This window comes from Brachyhypopomus gauderio, chromosome 17 (assembly GCF_052324685.1).
Source record: "Brachyhypopomus gauderio isolate BG-103 chromosome 17, BGAUD_0.2, whole genome shotgun sequence".
Taxonomy (NCBI): domain Eukaryota; kingdom Metazoa; phylum Chordata; class Actinopteri; order Gymnotiformes; family Hypopomidae; genus Brachyhypopomus; species Brachyhypopomus gauderio.
The window spans coordinates 21,691,144-21,713,186 of record NC_135227.1 but is presented as its reverse complement, the minus strand read 5'-3'; the positions used below and the strand labels follow the sequence as shown (position 1 = coordinate 21,713,186).

The 22,043-nt window shown below is 46.3% G+C and overlaps 2 protein-coding genes across 3 annotated transcripts in view; both read left to right on the top strand.

Annotated features, from left to right (window-relative positions):
• Positions 1-12,838, top strand: part of larp1b (La ribonucleoprotein 1B) — a 34,562-nt gene extending 21,724 nt beyond the window's left edge. For both annotated transcript variants that reach the window (XM_076979068.1, XM_076979067.1), the window contains exons 9-18: positions 1-48; positions 1,627-1,989; positions 4,814-4,928; positions 5,528-5,688; positions 5,824-5,930; positions 6,135-6,298; positions 8,336-8,480; positions 9,850-9,959; positions 10,756-10,883; positions 11,045-12,838. The exon at positions 1-48 is cut by the window's left edge and continues 221 nt beyond it. In XM_076979068.1, the coding sequence (XP_076835183.1) occupies positions 1-48; positions 1,627-1,989; positions 4,814-4,928; positions 5,528-5,688; positions 5,824-5,930; positions 6,135-6,298; positions 8,336-8,480; positions 9,850-9,959; positions 10,756-10,883; positions 11,045-11,521 (1,818 nt within the window). In that variant the 3' untranslated portion in view covers positions 11,522-12,838. The remainder of the gene's footprint in view (positions 49-1,626; positions 1,990-4,813; positions 4,929-5,527; positions 5,689-5,823; positions 5,931-6,134; positions 6,299-8,335; positions 8,481-9,849; positions 9,960-10,755; positions 10,884-11,044) is intronic.
• A 1,076-nt stretch (positions 12,839-13,914) lies between these two features.
• Positions 13,915-21,553, top strand: pgrmc2 (progesterone receptor membrane component 2). Its single transcript, XM_076978199.1, has 3 exons — positions 13,915-14,289; positions 18,436-18,591; positions 20,345-21,553. The coding sequence occupies exons 1-3, from the start codon at positions 13,944-13,946 to the stop codon at positions 20,440-20,442; spliced, it is 600 nt and encodes a 199-aa protein (XP_076834314.1). The 5' UTR covers positions 13,915-13,943; the 3' UTR covers positions 20,443-21,553.
• The last annotated feature ends 490 nt before the right edge of the window (positions 21,554-22,043 follow it).

Below are 22,043 nucleotides of genomic sequence, written 5' to 3'. Positions count from 1 at the left end.
TGGATCCAGGTGGAGAAACGACACAGGAACTGTTCTGGCAAGAGCAAGGTACACACACACAGACACACACACAGACACCCACCCACACACACCGATACCCACCCACACACACCGACACCCACCCACACACACCGACACCCACCCACACACACACACACACTTACACCCACCCACACACACACACACACTTACACCCACCCACACACACACACTTACACACACACACTTGTGTGTGTGTGTGTGTATGTATGTATATACACATATACCAGAGTTCAAAAGTCGAAAAATACTAGTCCAAGTCAAGTCACAAGTCTGTTGGCTGGAGTCCTAGTCCAGTCTCTAGTCAACACCAGGATAAGGGACAGGAAATGGAGAATAACTATTTTATTTTATATATGACCTTGTTAGTGTCGGCCGTTGCCCATTATCGCCCAGGTAACACACGCAAGACCCTAACCACCAGACCATGTCTACCCCTAGACCAAGACTGCCTCCTTAAAATAACATTTAAACTTAAAAATACATCTGTGTAACGTGCTCAAAAACTAGAACGCATTGCTCGTTTTCGTTCCGCAACGTATATTTGTCTCTGTGTAAAACGATATTGCTGTGGTGTTGATATTGGGGGATGAACACTGTTTCTCGCGATACTAGCGTCAAAGTAAACAAAAATATCATTATGCAAAAAAGTTCTCTCATTAAGTCAAATGAGTCTTGGACATTAATTTACACACGTATCACTCCCATAAAACAATTGTGGCGAGTAAAATATTTAATAATTTATTTACACTTCATTTAAAATGTTGATAGTTTGTTTACAAGTGGCTACTACACTAATAGGGGCTATTACACTAGCTGTAATGACGGCTAAGTGTCTAACAAACCTCTATCCGAGTGTGTTTTCGGGTACTTATGAAGTTTGATGTGGTGTTCCAGTGTCTTTAATTTGTTTCCCACATTCTTTATTCGTTGTTCCTTCGGTTTTGTCGAAGGATTTAAACTCCCTGTAGCCAAAGGCTACATGCACCGTGTGTGTGTGTGTGTGTGTGTGTGTGTGTGTGTGTGTGTGTGTGTGTGTGTGTGTGTGTGTGTGTGTTCTAACTGCACAGATGGGTTAAAAGCAGAGGACAAATTATGATTGCGGTGAAAAAATCACAATTGACAAATATGTCACATTTACACACAAGTTCATCCACACCAGACTCTGACATCTGCTCGACCATGGAAACCCATTCCACGAAGCTCTCTGCGCGCTGTTCTTGAGCTAATCTGAAGGCCACATGAAGTTTGGATGTCTGTAGTGATTGACTCTGCAGAAAGTTGGCGACCTCTTCACACTATGTGCTTCAGCATCCGCTGACCCCGCTCTGTCAGTTTACGTGGCCTACCACTTTGTGGTTGAGTTGCTGTCGTTACCAAATACTTCCATTTTCTTATAATACAGCTGACAGTTGGCTGTGGAATATTTAGGGGGGATATTTCACAACTGTATTTGTGGCACAGGTGGTATCCTATCACAGTTCCACGATGAAATTCACTGAGCTCCTGAGAGCGACCCATTCTTTCACAAATGTAAAAACAGTCTGCATGCATGCACACACATATAAAAGTGTAGTTCTTTTCCAGGACCACTCTGCGCCGGTTCGGACCTGCCCAAAGCCACAGCCTGAGGCCGACCAAGAAGAACTGGACTTCCTGTTTGACGAAGAGATGGAACGTCTTGCAGCACCGCGCAAGAACACCTTCACGGATTGGTCGGACGATGATTCCGACGGTGAGCTCGACGACAGCGACGTGAACAAAATCTTGATCGTGACCCAGACGCCCCCCCACCTGCGGAAGCACCCTGGGGGTGACCGGACGGGCAACCACGTCTCCCGTGCCAAAATCTCCACAGACCTTGCCAAGGCCATAAACGACGGTCTGTACTACTACGAGCAGGACCTGTGGACGGGGACGGAGAAGCCTCTGGATGGAGTCAACGTGAAGGTACGAGTCTGAGGGGGTGGGGTCGGGGTGGGGGGGTTAGGCTGGAGGAGGTGGAATTGATATGTGGTAAATAATGATAAAAACCAAGGTTAGATGATCTCAGATGCACATACGCTGAGATGTCCAGGCCCTGGGGAGATCTTCACACTGCACTGGCACTGACCTTCAATACTTATAGCACATAATCGGCACTTCATCTTGGGTATCGTATCCACTGCAGTGATGTAAGTGTTAAATACCCAAGGGATCGTATTTAAACTGCACTGACATGGATCCTAAATGCTCTGAGTGTGGTGTTTATATTGCAGTGATATCACCATTACGTGTACACGGGGTCATATGGGTACTGCACTTATTTCATTAGTATTAAACGTGCACCATTAGTATTAAACATGCACCATTAGTATTAAATGTGCACCATTACTAATGCTGTAGTGAGAAGTGCTGGCATTTGTCTACACTCCTCTAGTCCTGAGAGTCTCTCCCTTACAGGGGACCACTCCTATGGAGCTCCCAGAATGCACCTGTGCCTAAAATAGTGCTCCATGAGGCACGTAAGCGGGACACTAGAGCTCCCTGTAGCCTTGGGCTGATAGCTATGATCCAAATCCTTCAGTACCCTGGGTCTGATAGCTCTGATCCAACTCCTTCAGTACCCTGGGTCTGATAGCTCTGATCCAACTCCTTCAGTACCCTGGGTCTGATTGCTCTGATCCAACTCCTTCAGTACCCTGGATCTGATAGCTCTGATCCAACTCCTTCAGTACCCTAGGTCTGATAGCTCTGATCCAACTCCTTCAGTACCCTGGGTCTGATAGCTCTGATCCAACTCCTTCAGTACCCTGGGTCTGATAGCTCTGATCCAAATCCTTCAGTACCCTGGATCTGATAGCTCTGATCCAACTCCTTCAGTACCCTAGGTCTGATAGCTCTGATCCAACTCCTTCAGTACCCTGGGTCTGATAGCTCTGATCCAACTCCTTCAGTACCCTAGGTCTGATAGCTCTGATCCAAATCCTTCAGTACCCTAGGTCTGATAGCTCTGATCCAACTCCTTCAGTACCCTGGGTCTGATAGCTCTGATCCAACTCCTTCAGTACCCTAGGTCTGATAGCTCTGATCCAACTCCTTCAGTACCCTGGGTCTGATGGCTCTGATCCAACTCCTTCAGTACCCTGGGTCTGATTGCTCTGATCCAACTCCTTCAGTACCCTGGGTCTGATAGCTCTGATCCAACTCCTTCAGTACCCTAGGTCTGATAGCTCTGATCCAACTCCTTCAGTACCCTGGGTCTGATAGCTCTGATCCAACTCCTTCAGTACCCTGGGTCTGATAGCTCTGATCCAACTCCTTCTAAACTGGCCTCTGCTATTTGGACAAATAGTAAATGAACAGACATTTATCAGTGTTGCATTGAAATGCAAACATTTATTTAACCTTGCATGCTATTTTGCTGAGGGGAAGGGCACAGATGTTGGATTTAGATCACGCCCCTATATTTCACTAGCCCTACTCTGGTCCTCACTAGCCCTACTCTGGTCCTCACTAGCCCTACTCTGGTCCTCACTAGCCCTACTCTGGTCCTCACTAGGCCTACTCTGGTCCTCACTAGGCCTACTCTGGTCCTCACTAGCCCTACTCTGGTCATCACTAGGCCCACATCCACCAGTAGCACTTCTGTTTCTGAGCAACATGGAGCAGTCGGCCACTTGTTGTCTTTGTTTATTTTTCCTCTGTAGTTTTTATCGCATCTGTGTTTGTCTTTGAATATCAGGAGGACTAGGAGAAAACGTGGAGAGACAGGGAGAGAGAGGAGAGACAGGGAGAGAGAGGAGAGACAGGGAGAGAGAGGAGAGACAGGGAGAGAGAGGAGAGACAGGGAGATATTCACCTTTTAAAGAATATCCTTCAAAAAAAAAAATCATGCCGTTTAAACATGATTCTCCAATTGAGCATGCTGGTTAGCAGTGCCATTTAAGAAATAGAAACAAAAGTTTATCGAATTATATTGTCCAAAGCTCGTATTGAAGTAAATTAAACCTTGTATTTAATATTGTTTGCGTTTGTGCTTTTTCTGTTTCGTCGATGTTCTCTTTAAAATCTGCATTCAGTGCATTTGATTTATCCATTTAATTTATCCATTGCTGATTCTGTGCTATGAGCAATTAATATGTTGTAATAATTAGTTTTTTCTAATTATATCCTTTCTTCTCCAAATTCTGGAGTATGACTACCTCAGGTTCTGATAAAGGTGGTAAACACATTATCTGGTTAATTTGAGGACATGTAGCTTTTTAACTAAATATTTTTAAAGTGTTTCTTGGGAATTTTGTACATTTGACATAGCTGATTAAATGATGATAAAACTCCCTCCTCATAAAGATCCATTATTTTGGAATTGCTTTTAAATTCCATAACTTACATCAGCTCTGTTAGCACTGTGTAGAGATATATATACTCTTGCACATTTTCAACTGTGGTGTGTACTGTCATAAATATTTGTCACATCACACTTGCTTTATGGAAGCTCACGTGACCATTTCTGTTTGTAGTTTACACACCAGGACTGGGAACCACTATTGTCTGTACCTAACTCTAGGGTGTTTGTTTCTCTTATTTTACTAGACATCTAAAACTATTTAATTTGCATAATATTTAAGCATGTTCCAGTTTGTAAGAAGATAAGTAAGAAGGCTGTTTTTCTGCTTTCTAGACCAGTATATCGTGTGTGTGTGTGTGTGTGTGTGTGTGTGTGTGTGTGGTTGGCTGGCTGGCTCCGTGTCTGTCTCTGGGTTTGTGTGTGTGTGTTGTTTCTCATCACCAGGAAGTGGAGAACTTTAAGAAGCTCAACGTTATTAGCCGGGATGAGTTTGACACTTTAAATCCTAAGCTGCCCATTGGCTCCAATCAGGAAGTCCCGCCTCCTCCTCCTTCCCAAGGTGCATATCTCTTTCCCTCTGGGGAAACCTGTATCACTGCTTACTAGACCAGTATCACTGCTTACTAGACCAGTATCACTGCTTACTAGACCAGTATCACTGCTTACTAGACCAGTGTCACTGCTTACTAGACCAGCGTCACCTATATCACTGCTTACTAGACCAGCATCACCTGTATCACTGTTGACTAGACCAGCATCACCTGTATCACTGTTGACTAGACCAGTATCACCTGTATCACTGTTGACTAGACCAGTATCACCTGTATCACTGTTGACTAGACCAGCATCACCTGTATCACTGCTCACTAGACCAGCATCACCTGTATCACTGTTGACTAGACCAGCATCACCTGTATCACTGCTCACTAGACCAGCATCACCTGTATCACTGCTCACTAGACCAGCATCACCTGTATCACTGTTGACTAGACCAGTATCAGCTGTTGGTACAGGTACAGGTGCGCTAACGTAGATGGCCAGGCTCAGTGGTGATGTCACTGTTTAGACTGTAAGTCGTTGTTTTGCACACAGTCCTGTTCTTCTGTAAAAGTGCGTCAGTGTTGAGGTCTGAGCTCTGATTGGTTATTTGTCTTCCAGAGGAGTGCAGCTTGGCCCAGTCTCTTCCCACTGACGTCCCAGAATCCTCCAGTGCTCCCCGAACACCTCGTACCCCACGCACACCTGGGCGTCAGGACCCCAGTAAAACACCCCGCTTCTATCCCGTCATTAAGGAGGAGAGTGGCACCATCGATGGCACGGTAAGAGTCCAGTCTTACTGTGTGTGTGTGTGTGTGTGTGTGTGTGTGTGTGTGTGTGTGTGTGTGAGAGAGTGTGTGTGTGTGATTTTGAGGTGGGCTATAGTGTGTTACGTCCCTGGTGCTGTCTCTCTTCAGACTCCACGCAAGAGGAAAACGCGTCACAGCTCCAACCCCCCTCTGGAGAGCCATGTGGGCTGGGTCATGGACTCCCGCGAACACAGACCTCGTACCAGCTCTGTCAGGTTAGACGTACACACACACACACACACTCCTTTAATAACTTCTTCAGGTTAAAAAAGACACTGAAAAAACAAACCCATAAAGCTGATATATTGTAGTATTAGATTTTTGCAATGTAATCACTTCCTTTAGATTTCTTATCGAATTCTCTCATTTCGTACCCACTCATCAAACTTTCTGTTTCTTGTTTCTCTGTCCCTCAGCAGTAGTTCTAACGCTTCTCCACTAGAGGGCGCCCCCTTGCAGTCAGGCAGTTATGGCTGTACACCTCAGTCGCTGCCCAAATTCTGGCATCCTTCACACGAGCTGCTCCAGCAGAATGGATTCACCCAGCAGGTTTACCACAAGTACCGCCGCCGGTGCCTAAACGGTACACACACACTCACACACACTCACACGCATGTGTTTACATCGATGCACACACTCAAACAAATGCGCACACACACACACACACACACACACATTCATGTTCACAGGCAAATGCATTAACACACACCCTCTCACACACACTCCAACATGCATGTGCACAGATTAGGATTGTCACGATACTAAGAATTACAACTTCGATACGATACTTTAAAAAATATTGAAATTCGATACCATTTTGGATACCAAAGTCAGATACTGTGCTCATTTCCGTTTTAAAGCCTTTTTTATATAAACAAACAAATGAATATTGTATTTTGTTTCACAAATATCAAATAAATAAAAGATGTAGTCCCTACCACATTAAAACAGAAAAATTAATAATTGCACATTAATATAAATTAACATAAATAATAGTAGTGCACTCTGGAATTCACATTTAGAAGTTAAAAAAAGGCTAGTGCAAAAAGTGTATTTTAAGTATACTTTAAAAAACTTTAAGTAACTTTAACTTTAAGTCTTTAAGTAACTAAAACTTCAGTATTGGAGTCGAGTTCAGTATTCATAGATGATTGATCCGTTGTAGTACGAGCACTCTTTTTTTTTTTCCCCTGTATGCTGTCGCAATTACGACTCTTAAACCAATATGACAAACATTTGCTAGGATACCATAATCGGACACATAATCTTGTATGCTGTAGTAATACTAGAAATGGGAATAATCACCAACCTCTTGGAATTTTTTGTACAAATCTGCATGCTGGTCCTTCAGGTGTTTGGCCAGATTTGTTGTGTTAAGCATGGCTTATACTTTCGCGAGTGACCGAAAAAAGTCTGCACACATCGCGTGACCCTGTGCGAACCGCGGAGGCGTTTAAACTTGCCGCATCTCTCATTCTTTGCAGTGTTGTCCGAAACGATATGTGGTAGTATAAAGAAACACCCCTCACAAACCAGGGAAAGAACATTTACCTGACCAATTTTAATGTTGCTTTGTGTTTCAGGTTTGAAAAGTGCTTGAATTTAGGCTAAAGTACTTGAAAATTCTTGAAATTGTAACTACTTCGTTTCACAACAAATATCTGTCTGACTGAACAGTTCTCTTGTATTAGGTTAACAAATACGAGCCTTTTGTAATTCCAGGACGAAACATGAGAGAAGACGTTAATATTGGGCGTTTTGAAAATAAACAACCATTAAATAATGTGATTTAAAAAGCGATTAATTTCGAGTATATGTATAAATATTTAACTTAATTAAGTTTAACATGCTGGGAAATATTGAAATTGACCTTTAAAGTGATGTACAAGTGCTTTAATTCCACCTTGTAAAGGTGTATGAACCCTGCAAACATGACTTTGTTCACTGCGCTGCGGCGCGCGCGATGTTACAAAATTATAGAAAGCACCGCTTGCAAACTGGCTTGTTCATGTCCTTCAGTTTTCCATCTGTATCTGCTTCGAATCCAAAGTATTTACATACAGCACTTCTGCTGCTTTCCTTGTTTAATTAAGACGAGCTGCGAACACACTGTGTTTGCTTTAGCTGCCATTTCAGCATTACAAACTGTTCTGTGCATTACGGCAGCTTGGGTGGGTCAAACGAAAGCGCATTTTATGTAAAAAGAATCGATACTTAGAGAAATGAGTATTGTACCGTTTCAGAATGTTCAGTATCGATACGTATCGATATATCGATTTTTTTTTTTGACAACACTAGCACAGATACACCCAGACCAATATACTATACCTCACTGATGCCCATGACATAACACAGACACCAACAAACCCAAACACAGTGTTTTTAATACTTTGTTGTTTGATAAACATAATAAAGATGTTTAATAATACTGAGATGTTGAATAATAAGATTCAGATAAACAGCTCAACCTCCTTTCCCAATGTACAACCACAGACACATAGACACAAACACACAGACACAGACACACAGATGCCCTCGCTGTCATGTTACAGCAGACATGTGCAGTCGCTTTTCTGCCTTCATCACGTGCGTGTGTGTGTGTCTGTGTGTGTGTGTGTAGAGAGGAAGCGGTTGGGAGTGGGTCAGTCCCAGGAGATGAACACACTCTTCAGGTTCTGGTCCTTCTTCTTGAGGGACAACTTCAACAGGAAGATGTATGAGGAGTTTAAGCAGTACGCACTGGAGGATGCCAGAGAAAACTACAGGTGAGTGAGCTGTAAACCTGCACCCGCCCACAACTACAGGTGAGTGAGCTGTAAACCTGCACCCGCCCACAACTACAGGTGAGTGAGCTGTAAACCTGCACCCGCCCACAACTACAGGTGAGTGAGCTGTAAACCTGCACCCGCCCACAACTACAGGTGAGGCCCCCAGCAAACCTACACCAGGTGACTACGTCAGGGCAGCACAGGTTAATGGGAGTGTACAAAAGTATTCACAAGGTCAAAGAAGAGCAGTTTAAAGGAGCATTGATTGAACACACACTCATATATGTGAGTTCTCCACAGTCACCAGCACTGCCTCAACAGTGTGTGCCTGGCACAGGAGGAGAGGAGAGGAGAGGAGAGGAGAGGGAGAGGAGAGGAGAGGAGAGGGGAGGAGGAGGAGGAGACAGGAGGGGAGGAGAGGGGAGGGGAGGAGGGGGGAGAGGGGAGGAGGAGGGGAGGAGGGGAGGGGAGAGGGGAGAGGGGAGGGGGAGGGGAGAGGGGAGGAGGAGGAGACAGGAGGGGAGGAGAGGGGAGGGGAGGAGGGGGGGGAGAGGGGAAGAGGAGGGGAGGAGGGGAGGGGAGAGGGGAGAGGGGAGGAGGAGGAGACAGGAGGGGAGGAGAGGGGAGAGGAGGGGAGGGGGGAGGGGAGGAGAGGGGGGAGGAGGGGAGGAGAGGAGAGGAGAGGGGAGGAGACAGGAGAAGAGGGGAGGAGAGGAGGAGGGGAGGGGAGGGGAGGGGAGGAGGGGGGAGGGGAGGGGAGGAGGAGGAGAAAGGGCACACGGATGACAGAATGTCTCCATGTCAAATTTGGAGAAGTTGGTCATAACCTGGTCATAAATTGAGTGGTGAATTAACATGGGAACAGGTGGTTCTGGTTCCTCTAACACTGGACCGTGTGTGCTGTCCTGAACACACGGGTCTTGCACATGAAGCTCTCTAGAGAAGGTTAATGTTTAACCTGAACATTGTGACGTCAATGAATTCATGAATGCGTGTTAAATGTGCGTGCTAACGAGTACTGCATCGTGTGTGTTTGTGATCACTTGTTACACACTGTGTGTCACACCCCATGCTGACTGTGCATGTAACCTTTAATTGTGTGTGTTTGTGTAATCTGTGTGTGTGTGATCTGTAACTGTGTGTATGTGTGTGTGTTTTGTAAGTGTGTGTGTGAGTGATCTGTGTGTGTGTGCGCGTGTGTGTTTGATTTGTGTATGTTTGTGTGATCTATACCTGTGTGTGTGTGTGTGATCTGTATCTGTACCTGTGTGTGTGTGATCTGTACATGTGTGTGTAACCTGTGCCCTGCCCCCCCCCCCTCTCTCTCTCTCTCTCTCTCTCTCTCTCTCTCTCTCTCTCTCTGAAGGTACGGCCTGGAGTGTCTGTTCCGTTTCTACAGTTACGGTTTGGAGAAGCGGTTCCGACCTGACATCTTCAAGGACTTCCAGGAGGAAACCGTACATGACTTTGAGAGAGGTGCGTGTCTGTAGTCCTGTAGGCCCACGCCCTGGAGAGACGCGTGTCTGTAGTCCTGTAGGCCCACGCCCTGGAGAGACGCGTGTCTGTAGTCCTGCAGGCCCACGCCCTGGAGAGACGTGTGTCTGTAGTCCTGCAAGCCCTGGAGAGACACGTGTCTGTAGTCCTGCAGGCCCTGGAAAGACATGTGTCTGTAGTCCTGTAGGCCCATGCCTAGTAGTCCTTAAAACTAGAAGATGCAGTCAGCTTCACTGTGACTGTAGCGAGCTGTGGGGTCCAGCATGTACACTGGCCATTTCACCGGCCTCCGCAAAAAACTACCCCAGTCTGCCCCAGTCCATACCTTCCACTGTAATGCTTCAGTGGTTCTTTGGCCCAGTTACAGGCCACATAATGTCGGCTTCATTTCATTTTTGCACTTTGTAGAGTGTTCAACATAATGTCTGGGGTGGAAATCATCATGGTGTGATCTTCAGGACATCATGGTGTGATCTTCAGCACATCATGGTGTGATCTTCAGGACATCATGGTGTGATCTTCAGGACGTTCAGATCTGTTTTTACTCCCTCGTGGAGTTCATTGTTAAGTGGAATTTAAATGGCCCACCAAAGCCTTGAGGAAACACTGATGTCTGTGTGTGAATCTGCATGTGTTCAAATTGGTGCTGTGGTCAGTGTGTTTTGCATGTTTGTGTTTGATGTGCATGATTTTGTACTTGTTTAGCATGCTTGGGTCCTCATTGTGTGTGTGTGTGTGTGTGTGTGTGTGTGTGTGTGTGTGTGTTGTTTGCACACAGGTCAACTATATGGCCTTGAGAAGTTCTGGGCGTTTCTGAAGTACTCCCAGATTAAGGACCAGGTCATCAGTCCCCAGCTGCAGGAACATCTCAGCAAATTCAAGAGCATAGATGACTTCAGGGTTGAGGTGTGTGAGTGTGTGTGTGAGTGTGTGCAATGGACTCCTAAAACCAAACATACTGTGACGCATGTCAATTTTACTGAACGGTTAGCATTTTAGCATATGGGGCTAATCCTGTAGGTCTAGTAGGTGAGTGACGTGAGTTACGCCTGATTTTGCTTTTCCAGCCACCAATGGGAGAGGAGGGGGGCAGGAGACGGACACGCTCGTCCTCTGGAGGGGACGAGGGGAGACGCAAAAGTCAAAATTCTTCCTCGTCTTCAAAACAGGCCTCATCCACCAAGGTGTTTAGTCAGCCTGCTGCAGGTTGGGCAACCAAGACAGAGCCGACCAATCGATCGGCTTCCCCAGCAAACACTAAATCCACTTCAGCCAATCAAGGGCCAACACGCGCCAATCAGTCAACAGGCCCAGGAAACAGTAAAACCACATCAGCCAATCGGGTGACCGCTGCACCGCCTGCCAAAGCAGCCTCGGCCAATCTGAAAGCGGCGACCTCGTCCATCAAGAGCTCCACAACCAATGAGTCTGCTGCAAGCACAAAGGCCACACCGAAGGACAACACAAGGAAGAGTCTTCAGTTTGACGCACGCAAAGAACAAGGGGCTAGCACAACCAAAGATGTCCATTTGCCAAAGAAATGAGGCCTTCACTGCATGGCGTCTTGAGTTCCCACTGCTAATAATCTTAGATGAGAGATGCTTTTTTGTGATCATCAGATTTATAGTTTGTGCTGTAAATCTGTCCTGTGAGTTAATCAAACCGTTAAAGTGGAGCTTGCATGTGAAAACATCAGAGCATCATTAATTTCACTACGTAATGTGGCATAGTATTTTGTTTGTCCTAGTAGACTTTTTTTTGTTTGTTTGTTTTACTTTACAGTTTTGTTTTAATCAGGCACAGTGAGGACTGCAAAAACCATGGGAGTCAGAACACTCTGCTGTCAAGTTTACGATCACTGCATCCAGTGCAGTTTACGATCACTGCATCCAGTGCAGTTTACGATGTTCCTGTGTTGAATGTACATTTTTCCTTATTTTATCTATAGGGGTGCCTTACATTTCAAAAGAAAAAGAAATTATGACTCTATAATCTAATTTTATCAAATAATATATGAAAGTCTCCAACTTGATTTCATTTTGCTGGGTGTTATAACATCTTTTGTTTATGTGCCTGATCAAAACATATTCACATTTTGAGAGACCATACAGTGCTGACCTGCAATGAGAACATGTTTGCTCACTGGGGAGAAAAATATACACAAAACAACCTTGATCAGCTTTTATATTGTAATATTTGAGAACACGTTGTGTGTATATGTTCTTCAAAGCTTGTGGAAGGAGGCCCGTGACATCAACGTGACCCTATACACAATGTTTTGATGCATAGCTTTCATTTATGATTATGATTTCCTGAACTCATGATGTGAGTATGATGAAATTACAGAATGGTCCTAGAAGTTGAGCTAGTGCAGGTGAGGGGGGGGGGGGGGGTCCTGTGGTCTGCTGTGTGATCGATGATGTGCTGTAGGTATATTGTGGCTGAGGAGGAGGGAGGAGGAAGAGGAGATCTGAGGAAGACTCATGAAGGGCTTCATCCACCTTTTACTGATTTTGACTTAAATTAAAACGTCTCTGTACTTGAAATTTTGTTTTATAAGAATTTGTATCTTTTTCAAACAAAGGAGCTATATTTCCAGAAACAGAAGATTATATTGGAGATGGGTTAGTTTTACTCGCTTTATCTATTTTGAATGATGTACTTGATCATATTTTTTAATTGCTTCCGCTTATTTGGATAATGCAGCTAAAGAATACAAATAGTACGAAAAACTGTACATAAAATGCTAAAGACATGCTCTTTTATTTGATTGGTTTTATTGGTGTGTTTTACCGTTCGCCTGCGCTGCTGTGATTGGTTGTATTGGTGTGTTTTACCGTTCGCTGTGATTGTATGCATGTGGGGGGGGGGGGGGGGGGGTTGTTTCTTCGGCTACAAATTGTAACGTAAAAAAAAAAATTTAAAAATTATTAAAAATGTATAAAAAATTTGTTTATAAAAACCCAGCACTTGTGTGTTGTCTTGTGTCATTCATGATGTGTGAGAATTGTGCCACATCTAGACTCAAAAGTAGCGAGAGGGGGTTTTATTTTACTTTGATTTAGTACTGCAATTTAAAACTGAATGTATTACTGGTTGGCCTATGTGTATTTATGCACTGTAATTCTAGTATATTCTAACGTAGCTTAAAATCCAATAAACTAATCTGTAGTATCACCATTTATTAACTAATATTTTAATTGGAGAATGTATACGTGTGTTGATGATTAATCTGTGTTATCCAGACAGATGAGCAATTAGTGATGAAACACTTGGACATTGAAATCGTAGATATGCTGAAAACAGTTGATGACAGATGATGCAATCCTGTGTGAAGGACGAGAAGAAAGACCAAAATGGACGATTAACACAAAGGATGTGTTAGCGGTGATGAGAGCCAACATGGGGGGGGGGGGGGTTATTCCAGTAGATCCCAGAATGACCTCAGTGTCGGTCCAGAAGAACACAAACCTAGGAACAGCAAAAATCCCACACCGCCCCCTCAAACTCCCGGGCGTCTGAAGGCCTGAGTAAAAGACCTTAATTCTTATTTTTTCTAAGGACGTTCTGGATTAAGGTCATTCCAAATACCTGTGAGCTACGTGTATGCAAATGTAATTAATGTACTTATTACACACACGCATATATATATATATATATATATATATATATATATATATATATATATATATATATATATATATATATATAGTTTAATATACAAATTCTAGCTATACGATGGATGATGTTCAGTATCAATTAGTCTAGTCTTTTACGATGTGATTTTTAGCGCCGCTTATGGATTGTAGCTATTTAGGCACGAGTCACGTAGGAACAACGAAAATGCAACAAAAGAACTACAAATCCCACCCACCAAGCGCTGGAGTCCACCGACGCTGACCAATCAGACGTCGTCTTGAGTAGCGGTGGGCGGGTGTGTTTTGTAGGTAGGCGCTAACGTGCAGTATGGCGGACGGTGGGGATGGCAGGGGTGGAATAGCAGACACGAGCGGCGGGCAGGGGACGACGGAGGAGCTGGATCCGGGGCCCGGCTGCTGCAGCATGCTGCTCAACTTCGGTGTTTTGGTCGCGCTGCTGGCTGTTTGCTACGCGGCGTACCGGCGTTGGTGGAGGCGGTCGGGCGCCGACGCGGCCCAGGGCGGCGAGGCCTCGTCTCTGCCCAAGATGGGCCGGCGCGACTTCACGCTCGAGCAGCTGCGCGAGTACGACGGCGCGCGCCACCCGCGCATCCTCATGGCGGTCAACATGAAGGTGTTCGACGTCACGAGCGGGAAGAAGTTCTACGGGCGCGGTGAGGAGAACCCCGCGGGGACGCGCGCGTGTGGGGGGCCGCACGGGCACGGGGGACGGACCGGGGCGCTGGAGTGTGGCGGTCTGAGAGAGAGAGAAAGAGGGAGGGAGGGAGAGATAGATAGATAGATAGATAAAGTGTGGCGTTCTGAGAGAGGGAGGGAGAGAGATAGATAGATAAAGTGTGGCGTTCTGAGGGAGAGAGAGAGAGAGGGAGGGAGAGATAGATAAAATGTGGCGTTCTGAGAGAGAGAGAGAAAGAGAGAGGCAGGGAGGGAGAGATAGATATGTGGTGGCGTTCTGGTTCTGGGGGAGCAGCGGCCGGGCCGACACCGACTCACCCCGCTGTTGGTGAAGAACCGCCGCTAGCGCAGTTAGCTGCGCAGCTGCCACATCAAACCAAACGAGCCAAATTCCCTATTAACTACTGTCTGTGTTCGTTAACCCGGGTCAAGCCCGGTCTATACTCCGTGTTTATGTTCGTTAACCCGGGTCAGTCCCAGTCCATACTCCGTGTTTGTGCTCTTTAACCCGGGTCTGTCCCAGTCCATACTCAGTGTTTGTGTATGTTAGCCCGGGTCAGTCCCGGTCCATACTCTGTGTTTGTGTATGTTAACCCGGGTCTGTCCCGGTCCATACTCCGTGTTTGTGCTCGTTAACCCGGGTCTGTCCCGGTCCATACTCCGTGTTTGTGCTCGTTAACCCGGGTCTGTCCAGGTCCATACTCCGTGTTTGTGCTCGTTAACCCGGGTCAGTCCCGGTCCATACTCCGTGTTTATGTTCGTTAACCCGGGTCAGTCCCAGTCCATACTCCGGTGTTTGTGTTCGTTAGCCCGGGTCAGTCCCCGTCCATACTCTGTGTTTGTGTATGTTAACCCGGGTCAGTCCTGGTCCATACTCCGTGTTTGTGCTCGTTAACCCGGGTCTGTCCCGGTCTATACTCAGTGTTTGTGCTCGTTAACCCGGGTCTGTCCCGGTCTATACTCGGTGTTTGTGTATGTTAGCCCGGGTCAGTCCCCGTCCATACTCCCCGTCCATACAGTCCTGGTCCATACTCCGTGGACTCCTGGTCCATACTGTGCTCGTTAACCCGGGTCTATCCCGGTCTATACTCCGTGTTTGTGCTCGTTAACCCGGGTCTGTCCCGGTCTATACTCAGTGTTTGTGTATGTTAGCCCGGGTCAGTCCACGTCCATACTCCGTGTTTGTGTATGTTAACCCGGGTCAGTCCTGGTCCATACTCTGTGTTTGTGCTCGTTAACCCGGGTCTGTCCCGGTCTATACTCCGTGTTTGTGCTCGTTAACCCGGGTCTGTCCCGGCCTATACTCAGTGTTTGTGTATGTTAGCCCGGGTCAGTCCCGGTCCATACTCTGTGTTTGTGTATGTTAACCCGGGTCAGTCCCGGTCCATACTCCGTGTTTGTGCTCGTTAACCCGGGTCAGTCCCGGTCCATACTCCGTGTTTTGTGCTCGTTAACCCGGGTCAGTCCCGGTCCATACTCTGTGTTTGTGTTCGTTAGCCCAGGTCCGTCCCGTGTTTGTGTATGTTAAGCCGGGTCCATCCCGGTCCATACTCCGTGTTTGTGTACGTTAGCCTGGTTCAGTCCCGGTCCATACTCCGTGTTTGTGTATATTAGCCTGGGTCCGTCCTGGTCCATACTCCGTGTTTGTGTATATTAGCCTGGGTCCGTCCCGGTCCATACTCCGTGTTTGTTTGCTAGCTAACATCTTAACATCTCGCTAACAAAATGCTGCACGAGTTGAATTAACTATATATAAAGTTTTCATTTCTTTATAACTCTCAAATTCCCTCGGATAATTAACTGAACTAACTAGCTAGTACCCAAAAATGACACTTATAACAGCGGTTTCTATGATCTTCGTAAGTATCTAGATATTGGTTCTCACGAACTATCCGAGATGGTGGTTCATCTCGGAGTGGGCCGAGACTCGTGTAGTTTAAGGGGGTTTATTTATTTAATTAAGTGTTTTCAAGATGGAAATGGATGTGATCTGTATCTGTTTTGATGTCTCTGTGCCGGTATCGTGTCCGTTTAACGAGTCAGACCCCCACCTCCCTCATCACCTCCACACAGCGCAGCGTCCATCATTTACTACGCAGTACAGGTGCAAGTTTGACGGCAGTTTCCACACACGTCTCGGGCGTTTGGCCTTCATAACGTAGTTATCTAGCAGAACTGATGCAGAGTTGGCCAAACACATCTGAGTGCGAGTAATGGCGTTGATGGTGTAAGCAGGCCGTAAAACTGCCCTAATCTGTGTGGCCTCTGACCAGTGACCTCTCTTTGGCAAAGGGCTCTAAAAAATATTTTTGCATGGTGTAAAAACTGCAGCGTGTCTTTTAGCTTTTGTCCAGACGGTACGCTTGTTCACTTTTAACCTCACTCCCTGGCCTTACTTGTGCAGTCTCCCAGTGTGGTGTCAGTAGTGTGCTAGTGGCGTCAGGACACTTCCCAAAATACAGAATTCAGAAGATGCCGAGTGTGGCAGACCTGTTGGTTTGTGTTTTTTTGTCTGTTTGTTTGTTTCTTGGTTGTTATTAATAAATCAGCATATTCAGCCTCTGTCTCGCATCTCGTCACGTGGAGCAGATCAAACAAAAAAAAACTTACTGGAACCCTGTTACAAGATTTTACAAGATAAACTGTGTCTTTTAAAAAACTGTTTTCAGCCAGAGGGTATTTTAGTGGATAGTCACCAGCTGACAGTGTGATCTAGGCCTAGTTTTAGTAGCCAGTGTGGGTTCTGAGAGGGGCACCTGACATCAAGGTTGGCGTTTGATTCTTGTATGCAGTTGTGGTGAGACAGTATAGCATATGTAGAAGCTGTCCAGTGCAGGTTCATAAACTCCAGAGAAAAAAATAAGATGTATTAGATTTAATTTTGAGATCTCATTTTAGTGGAACTTCTATGCAGTTTCACTACATTTCATGTTTAGCTGGAGAAGTGTGCCAGTCAGCATCTGTGTAGGTGTGGCTGTCTCTTCTGAACAAAGTTGATTTCCGTGTCTTTCCTCACTGTGTTGCCAGGAATAAATAAACGAGGAATCCCCAATGTTGGAATGGTTCACTCCATGTTTGTACTGTTTGTTATTTACCTTTTATAGAGTAAAAGTGTTAAATATAAACTTTGAAATATTGTCCATGTTTTACATATGCTGTATTAATTCTCCCTGCCCATAATTCCATTGTTTATAAGGTTAATATTTCTGAGCTAATGGGAGACTCATGTGTAACAGTTATTTTAGCTTACTGCTGTGTGTTTGAGGGAGGAGTAGAGAGAGACAGAGGGAGGGAGGAAGGGGTAGGGAGGGAGGGAGGAAGGGGTAGGGAGGGAGGGAGGGAGGGAGCACCGTGTTTGTCAACATTCCGAACATTTCTGCTTCTTCTGTCTTTGTGGATTTAAATTGCGACCAAGCCAGTCTCAACATGTCACAATTCTCCACCTGTTTTTTAAAGAAGAAGTAAATGTTGTGTTTTGTAAAACAAATCAATATGGTACATTTGTAAGTTGGCAATGTCTAATCTAAGATCAGTAATCTTGTTCAGTGTAAAAAAAATAAAAAGCTCCTAAGTGGTACAACAGTGTTGGTGTATGCTATAGGGCCGTGTCGAGGACAGTGTCGGTGTATGCTATAGGGCCGTGTCGAGGACAGTGTTGGTGTATGCTATAGGGCCGTGTCGAGGACAGTGTCGGTGTATGCTATAGGGCCGTGTCGAGGACAGTGTCGGTGTATGCTATAGGGCCGTGTCGAGGACAGTGTCGGTGTATGCTATAGGGCCGTGTCGAGGACAGTGTCGGTGTATGCTATAGGGCCGTGTCGGTGTATGCTATAGGGCCGTGTCGTGGACAGTGTCGGTGTATGCTATAGGACAGTGTTGGTGTATGCTATAGGACAGTGTCGGTGTATGCTATAGCACAGTGTTGTGGACAGTGTTGGTGTATGCAATAGGGCAGTGTTGTGGACAGTGTTGGTGTATACTATAGGGCCGTGTTGTGGACAGTGTTGGTGTATACTATAGGGCCGTGTTAGTTTTTTTTGTTCCCGAAAATAGTTGGGTGTTCTGTGTGTAATAACCTTTTGTGTCTCTATAATAATCTTTCCTTAATTGTCCTCCCTCTGCAGATGGTCCATATGGGATCTTTGCGGGTCGTGATGCCTCTCGTGGTTTGGCCACGTTCTGTCTGGAGAAGGACGCGCTCCGGGACGAGTACGACGACCTGTCGGATCTCAACGCTGTTCAGATGGAGAGTGTGCGAGAGTGGGAGATGCAGTTCATGGGTGAGTGTGAACGTGTGCAGATGGAGCTGCACAGTGAAGTGTGCAAGAAACTGGACGTTTTCCCCAGAGGTTCTTCATTAGCTGTGCACACATATTTGAATATTCATGCTTGCTCTGCAAAACTGCAAATCCATTCTTTTTGTAACTCTTTATCAGTAGAAGAAGTAATACTAGTGCTGCATTAGTACTGCTTAAGTGATTAAGTGATGCTGTTGATTCGTCATCTTCGTGTTCTGGACGGTGGCCCTAGTGTGTCTGCTGGTTATCAGACCTCCCCTCAGTACCTGTCCCCATCCACCATAGCATAGGCCAGGTATCACCAAATGGCGGACCGCGGTCCGGATCCGGACCCGAACGCCGTCCTGTCCGGACCCAATCACATTCCTGATTAACTGGATACGGACCCAAATGCCAAAAAAATTTTAACGGGAGACTATATTTTAAACCGGAGAATTTATTTTCAGACGAGTGTTACGTTCATACGTTCACCACCCATTTGAGTGTTACGTCCCCCCCCCCCGCCCCCCCCCCCCTTTGCTTTAGTTTTATTTACCCCAACGTTAGAACAAAGGTCTTCCTCATTTTTTAGTTGTGCGAGACTTTCAGAATGAGTCTTCCTTCTGACTTCTGAGCGTCTGTGGATGTATGCGGGCCCGGGTTGGGTGGATGTATGCGGGCCCGGGTTGGGTGGATGTATGCGGGCCCGGGTTGGGTGGATGTATGCGGGCCCGGGTTGGGTGGATGTATGCGGGCCCAGGTTGGGTGGATGTATGCGGGCCCGGGTTGGGTGGATGTATGCGGGCCCGGGTTGGGTGGATGTATGCGGGCCCGGGTTGGGTGGATGTATGCGGGCCCTACATTGCTCTGGTTGTATTATATCTCACTGCTTTTCATCTGTTACAAACATGTAGAGCTGGTTGCATCAGATAGCCATTGGATTGACCAAGAGAGACTGTTTTCTAATAATTTTAGGTGACTTCCAAAATATTAGGGCGGATCTGAGCAAGTGGAATATTTTGAATATTTATTTGTCAGCTTTTGAATGACCTGAAGCTCTTCTGTAGAAGAGGCGCTTGGGCTAAACACATCACGAGATGTATGTCGGGAGAGCAGCTTCAGTGGAACAATACAGCATGAACGACTTCTCCAGACTGAGAACCACGCCAAGATAACCAACCACAACATACTGTAAAACTTTGTTAGAAATATTTAGCCTGAGAGAACACCGTGGTTGTTTGTGTGGTGGTCTGGTCCACACAGTCCCCAGATGTTTAACTGCTCATGCGTCCGTGGATGAACTTGAGTGCTCTGTGGAATAAGAACATTACACCAATCAAAATGGAGAACTTGGAGAGCCAGACCAGGCATGTGTCTGCTGCAGCTTCGTGTGAGGGCACCGAGTGCGTCTGGGTGGGGATGGGGTGGAGTATGGTGGGGGGGTAATTAATTGTGGGTAATTATTAATATAATTTTAAGAGAACTGGCTCATTTTGGTAGTGAAACCAATGCAGTGTTAATGCTTTTGTATAAAACTTCTTGTTTCTCTGAAAACTTTTCAGGCACTCATTTGGAAACACACTCAAACATATGAAGCTTGCTCAGTGGTATTTGAACCAGCCTTAGAGTCTAGTCTTTGTGTCAGGAATGGTGACGCACACTTTGTCGAATCCCGAGTGCTTTTTGTTGTACCTTTCCTGGTCCTGTTGGATCCCGTTATGGTTGTGCAGTAATCGCGTTTTTGTGTCTTGTGCAGAGAAGTACGACTACGTAGGCCGTCTGTTGAAGCCGGGGGACGAGCCGTCAGAGTACACGGACGAGGAGGACGTTAAGGACCATCTGAAACACGACTGATCGGCGACCGCGACCAAAGCCTAGCGCTCAGACCGCTGCTCTCCAGCCAAGCCTCCTGATACCCCGCCACCCCTCACCCTGCGACAGCTCCCCCCTGATACCCCGCCACCCCTCACCCTGCGACAGCTCCCCCCTGATACCCCGCCACCCCTCACCCTGCGACAGCTCCCCCCGCGTCCACACCCACCTCTCCCCACCTCTGATTTCAAAAAGCCCCAGGGAGCTTTGCAACTGTGACAGCAGACAGCTTCTCTCAGTGCTACAAAGCTCCGCCCACTTTTCCCTGCTGTCTACAGGTAAAGACAGGTGAACTCCTGCTGTGGCTGTGGTGATGTTTCGCCCCTTCCCTGATTGGAGCACTAAACCTAACCCAGCAGTCACAACTCCTCCTGGAGAGGTCCGATCTAACCTAGATCACGTACACCTTATCTGTCTGGTCCACACCTGAAGAGGTCGAATTAGTTGGATCAGGTGTAGAAGATTTGGAACTGAATCTAATGGTAGGTCACTAGGAGAAGGTTGGTGATGTTGCCAAACCTTGCCTCCAGGTGTCTTCTCACCTTCGTGAAAATCCACCGTGCTGTTGCCTTCCCTACGTCTCCCATGTTTCTTGTGTCCCTGGGGCCACGTGCCACCGTCCCACCTGTGCCAGCGCACCTGGTTCACCCAGCAGCCACCCTCTTCACGAGCTGAACTGGGTGTGTCAAAGAAGCAAGGGATTGTGGGAGGGATTTCACAGATGCTTGTGGGAGGGTTTCTAGGCCTGGGATTGCTTTGGCTTTCCTGCTTTAGTGTTTGTTTGTTTAACACTACACATCCCTGTCCTACTTGCCTACTGGAAAAGTGTCAAAGTTAAGTGTTCACTTGTCTCTGAGCCCTCCAGTTGTGTCGGAGTCATAGGCCCTAGGCCCTAGGCCCTAGGCCCTGTGTGCTTGTTCCACATGCCCTAAACTCTAAGCAACCCTGGGGCTTTTAATGCAGCCTGCACATCTGTGTGTTTGGAAGATGGACTGAAATTGTTGAAAAGATATATATAAAAAAAAAAAAAAGAATTTCATGAAACACACTGAAATATCAAACTCTCACATTTTTATTGACTTTCTGTGGGGATGTCACTGTTGATAAACCCAGACAAGCCTAACTGCATTCAGATGTGTGGTGGGAATGGGTTGGATACACACCTGGGCGGGGCAACACACCTGGGCGGGGCAACACACCTGGCATGTTCTGATGCTTTTGGGTTGCATTTGGTTTTGTGTATTGCTCAGTGTATTGCTACGATGCGTGTAAACATTAAGGCTCATGTTTTCCTGGGGTTTTTTTCCTCGTTTTGTCAACCATTCAGATTACCATTAGCCAATCCAAAGGTTCAGAGCCCGGGTGGGGGGGCAGGTTCTTTTAGCGTGGGCGGGTGTGCTCTCAGATGTCTTACTGTCACGCTGTGGTTGTGGGGTAGGTTGTGTGGGGTAGGTTGTGGGCACTGCAGGGGCATGTTAAGAGGATCTATTCTAAAACTATTTTTGAACCGTATTAATTAGAATGGCTGGTTGGAACACAAAGGGAAAATCTGTTTTGACCGTGTAAAACCTATTGACTGTTTT

Coding starts and splice junctions, on each gene's coding strand:
- pgrmc2 (XM_076978199.1), top strand. CDS start 13,944: ATGGCGGACGGTGGGGATGGCAGGGGTGGAATAGCAGACACGAGCGGC. Junction 14,290..18,435: donor GAAGAAGTTCTACGGGCGCG/GTGAGGAGAACC, acceptor CTCCCTCTGCAG/ATGGTCCATATGGGATCTTT. Junction 18,592..20,344: donor GTGGGAGATGCAGTTCATGG/GTGAGTGTGAAC, acceptor TGTCTTGTGCAG/AGAAGTACGACTACGTAGGC.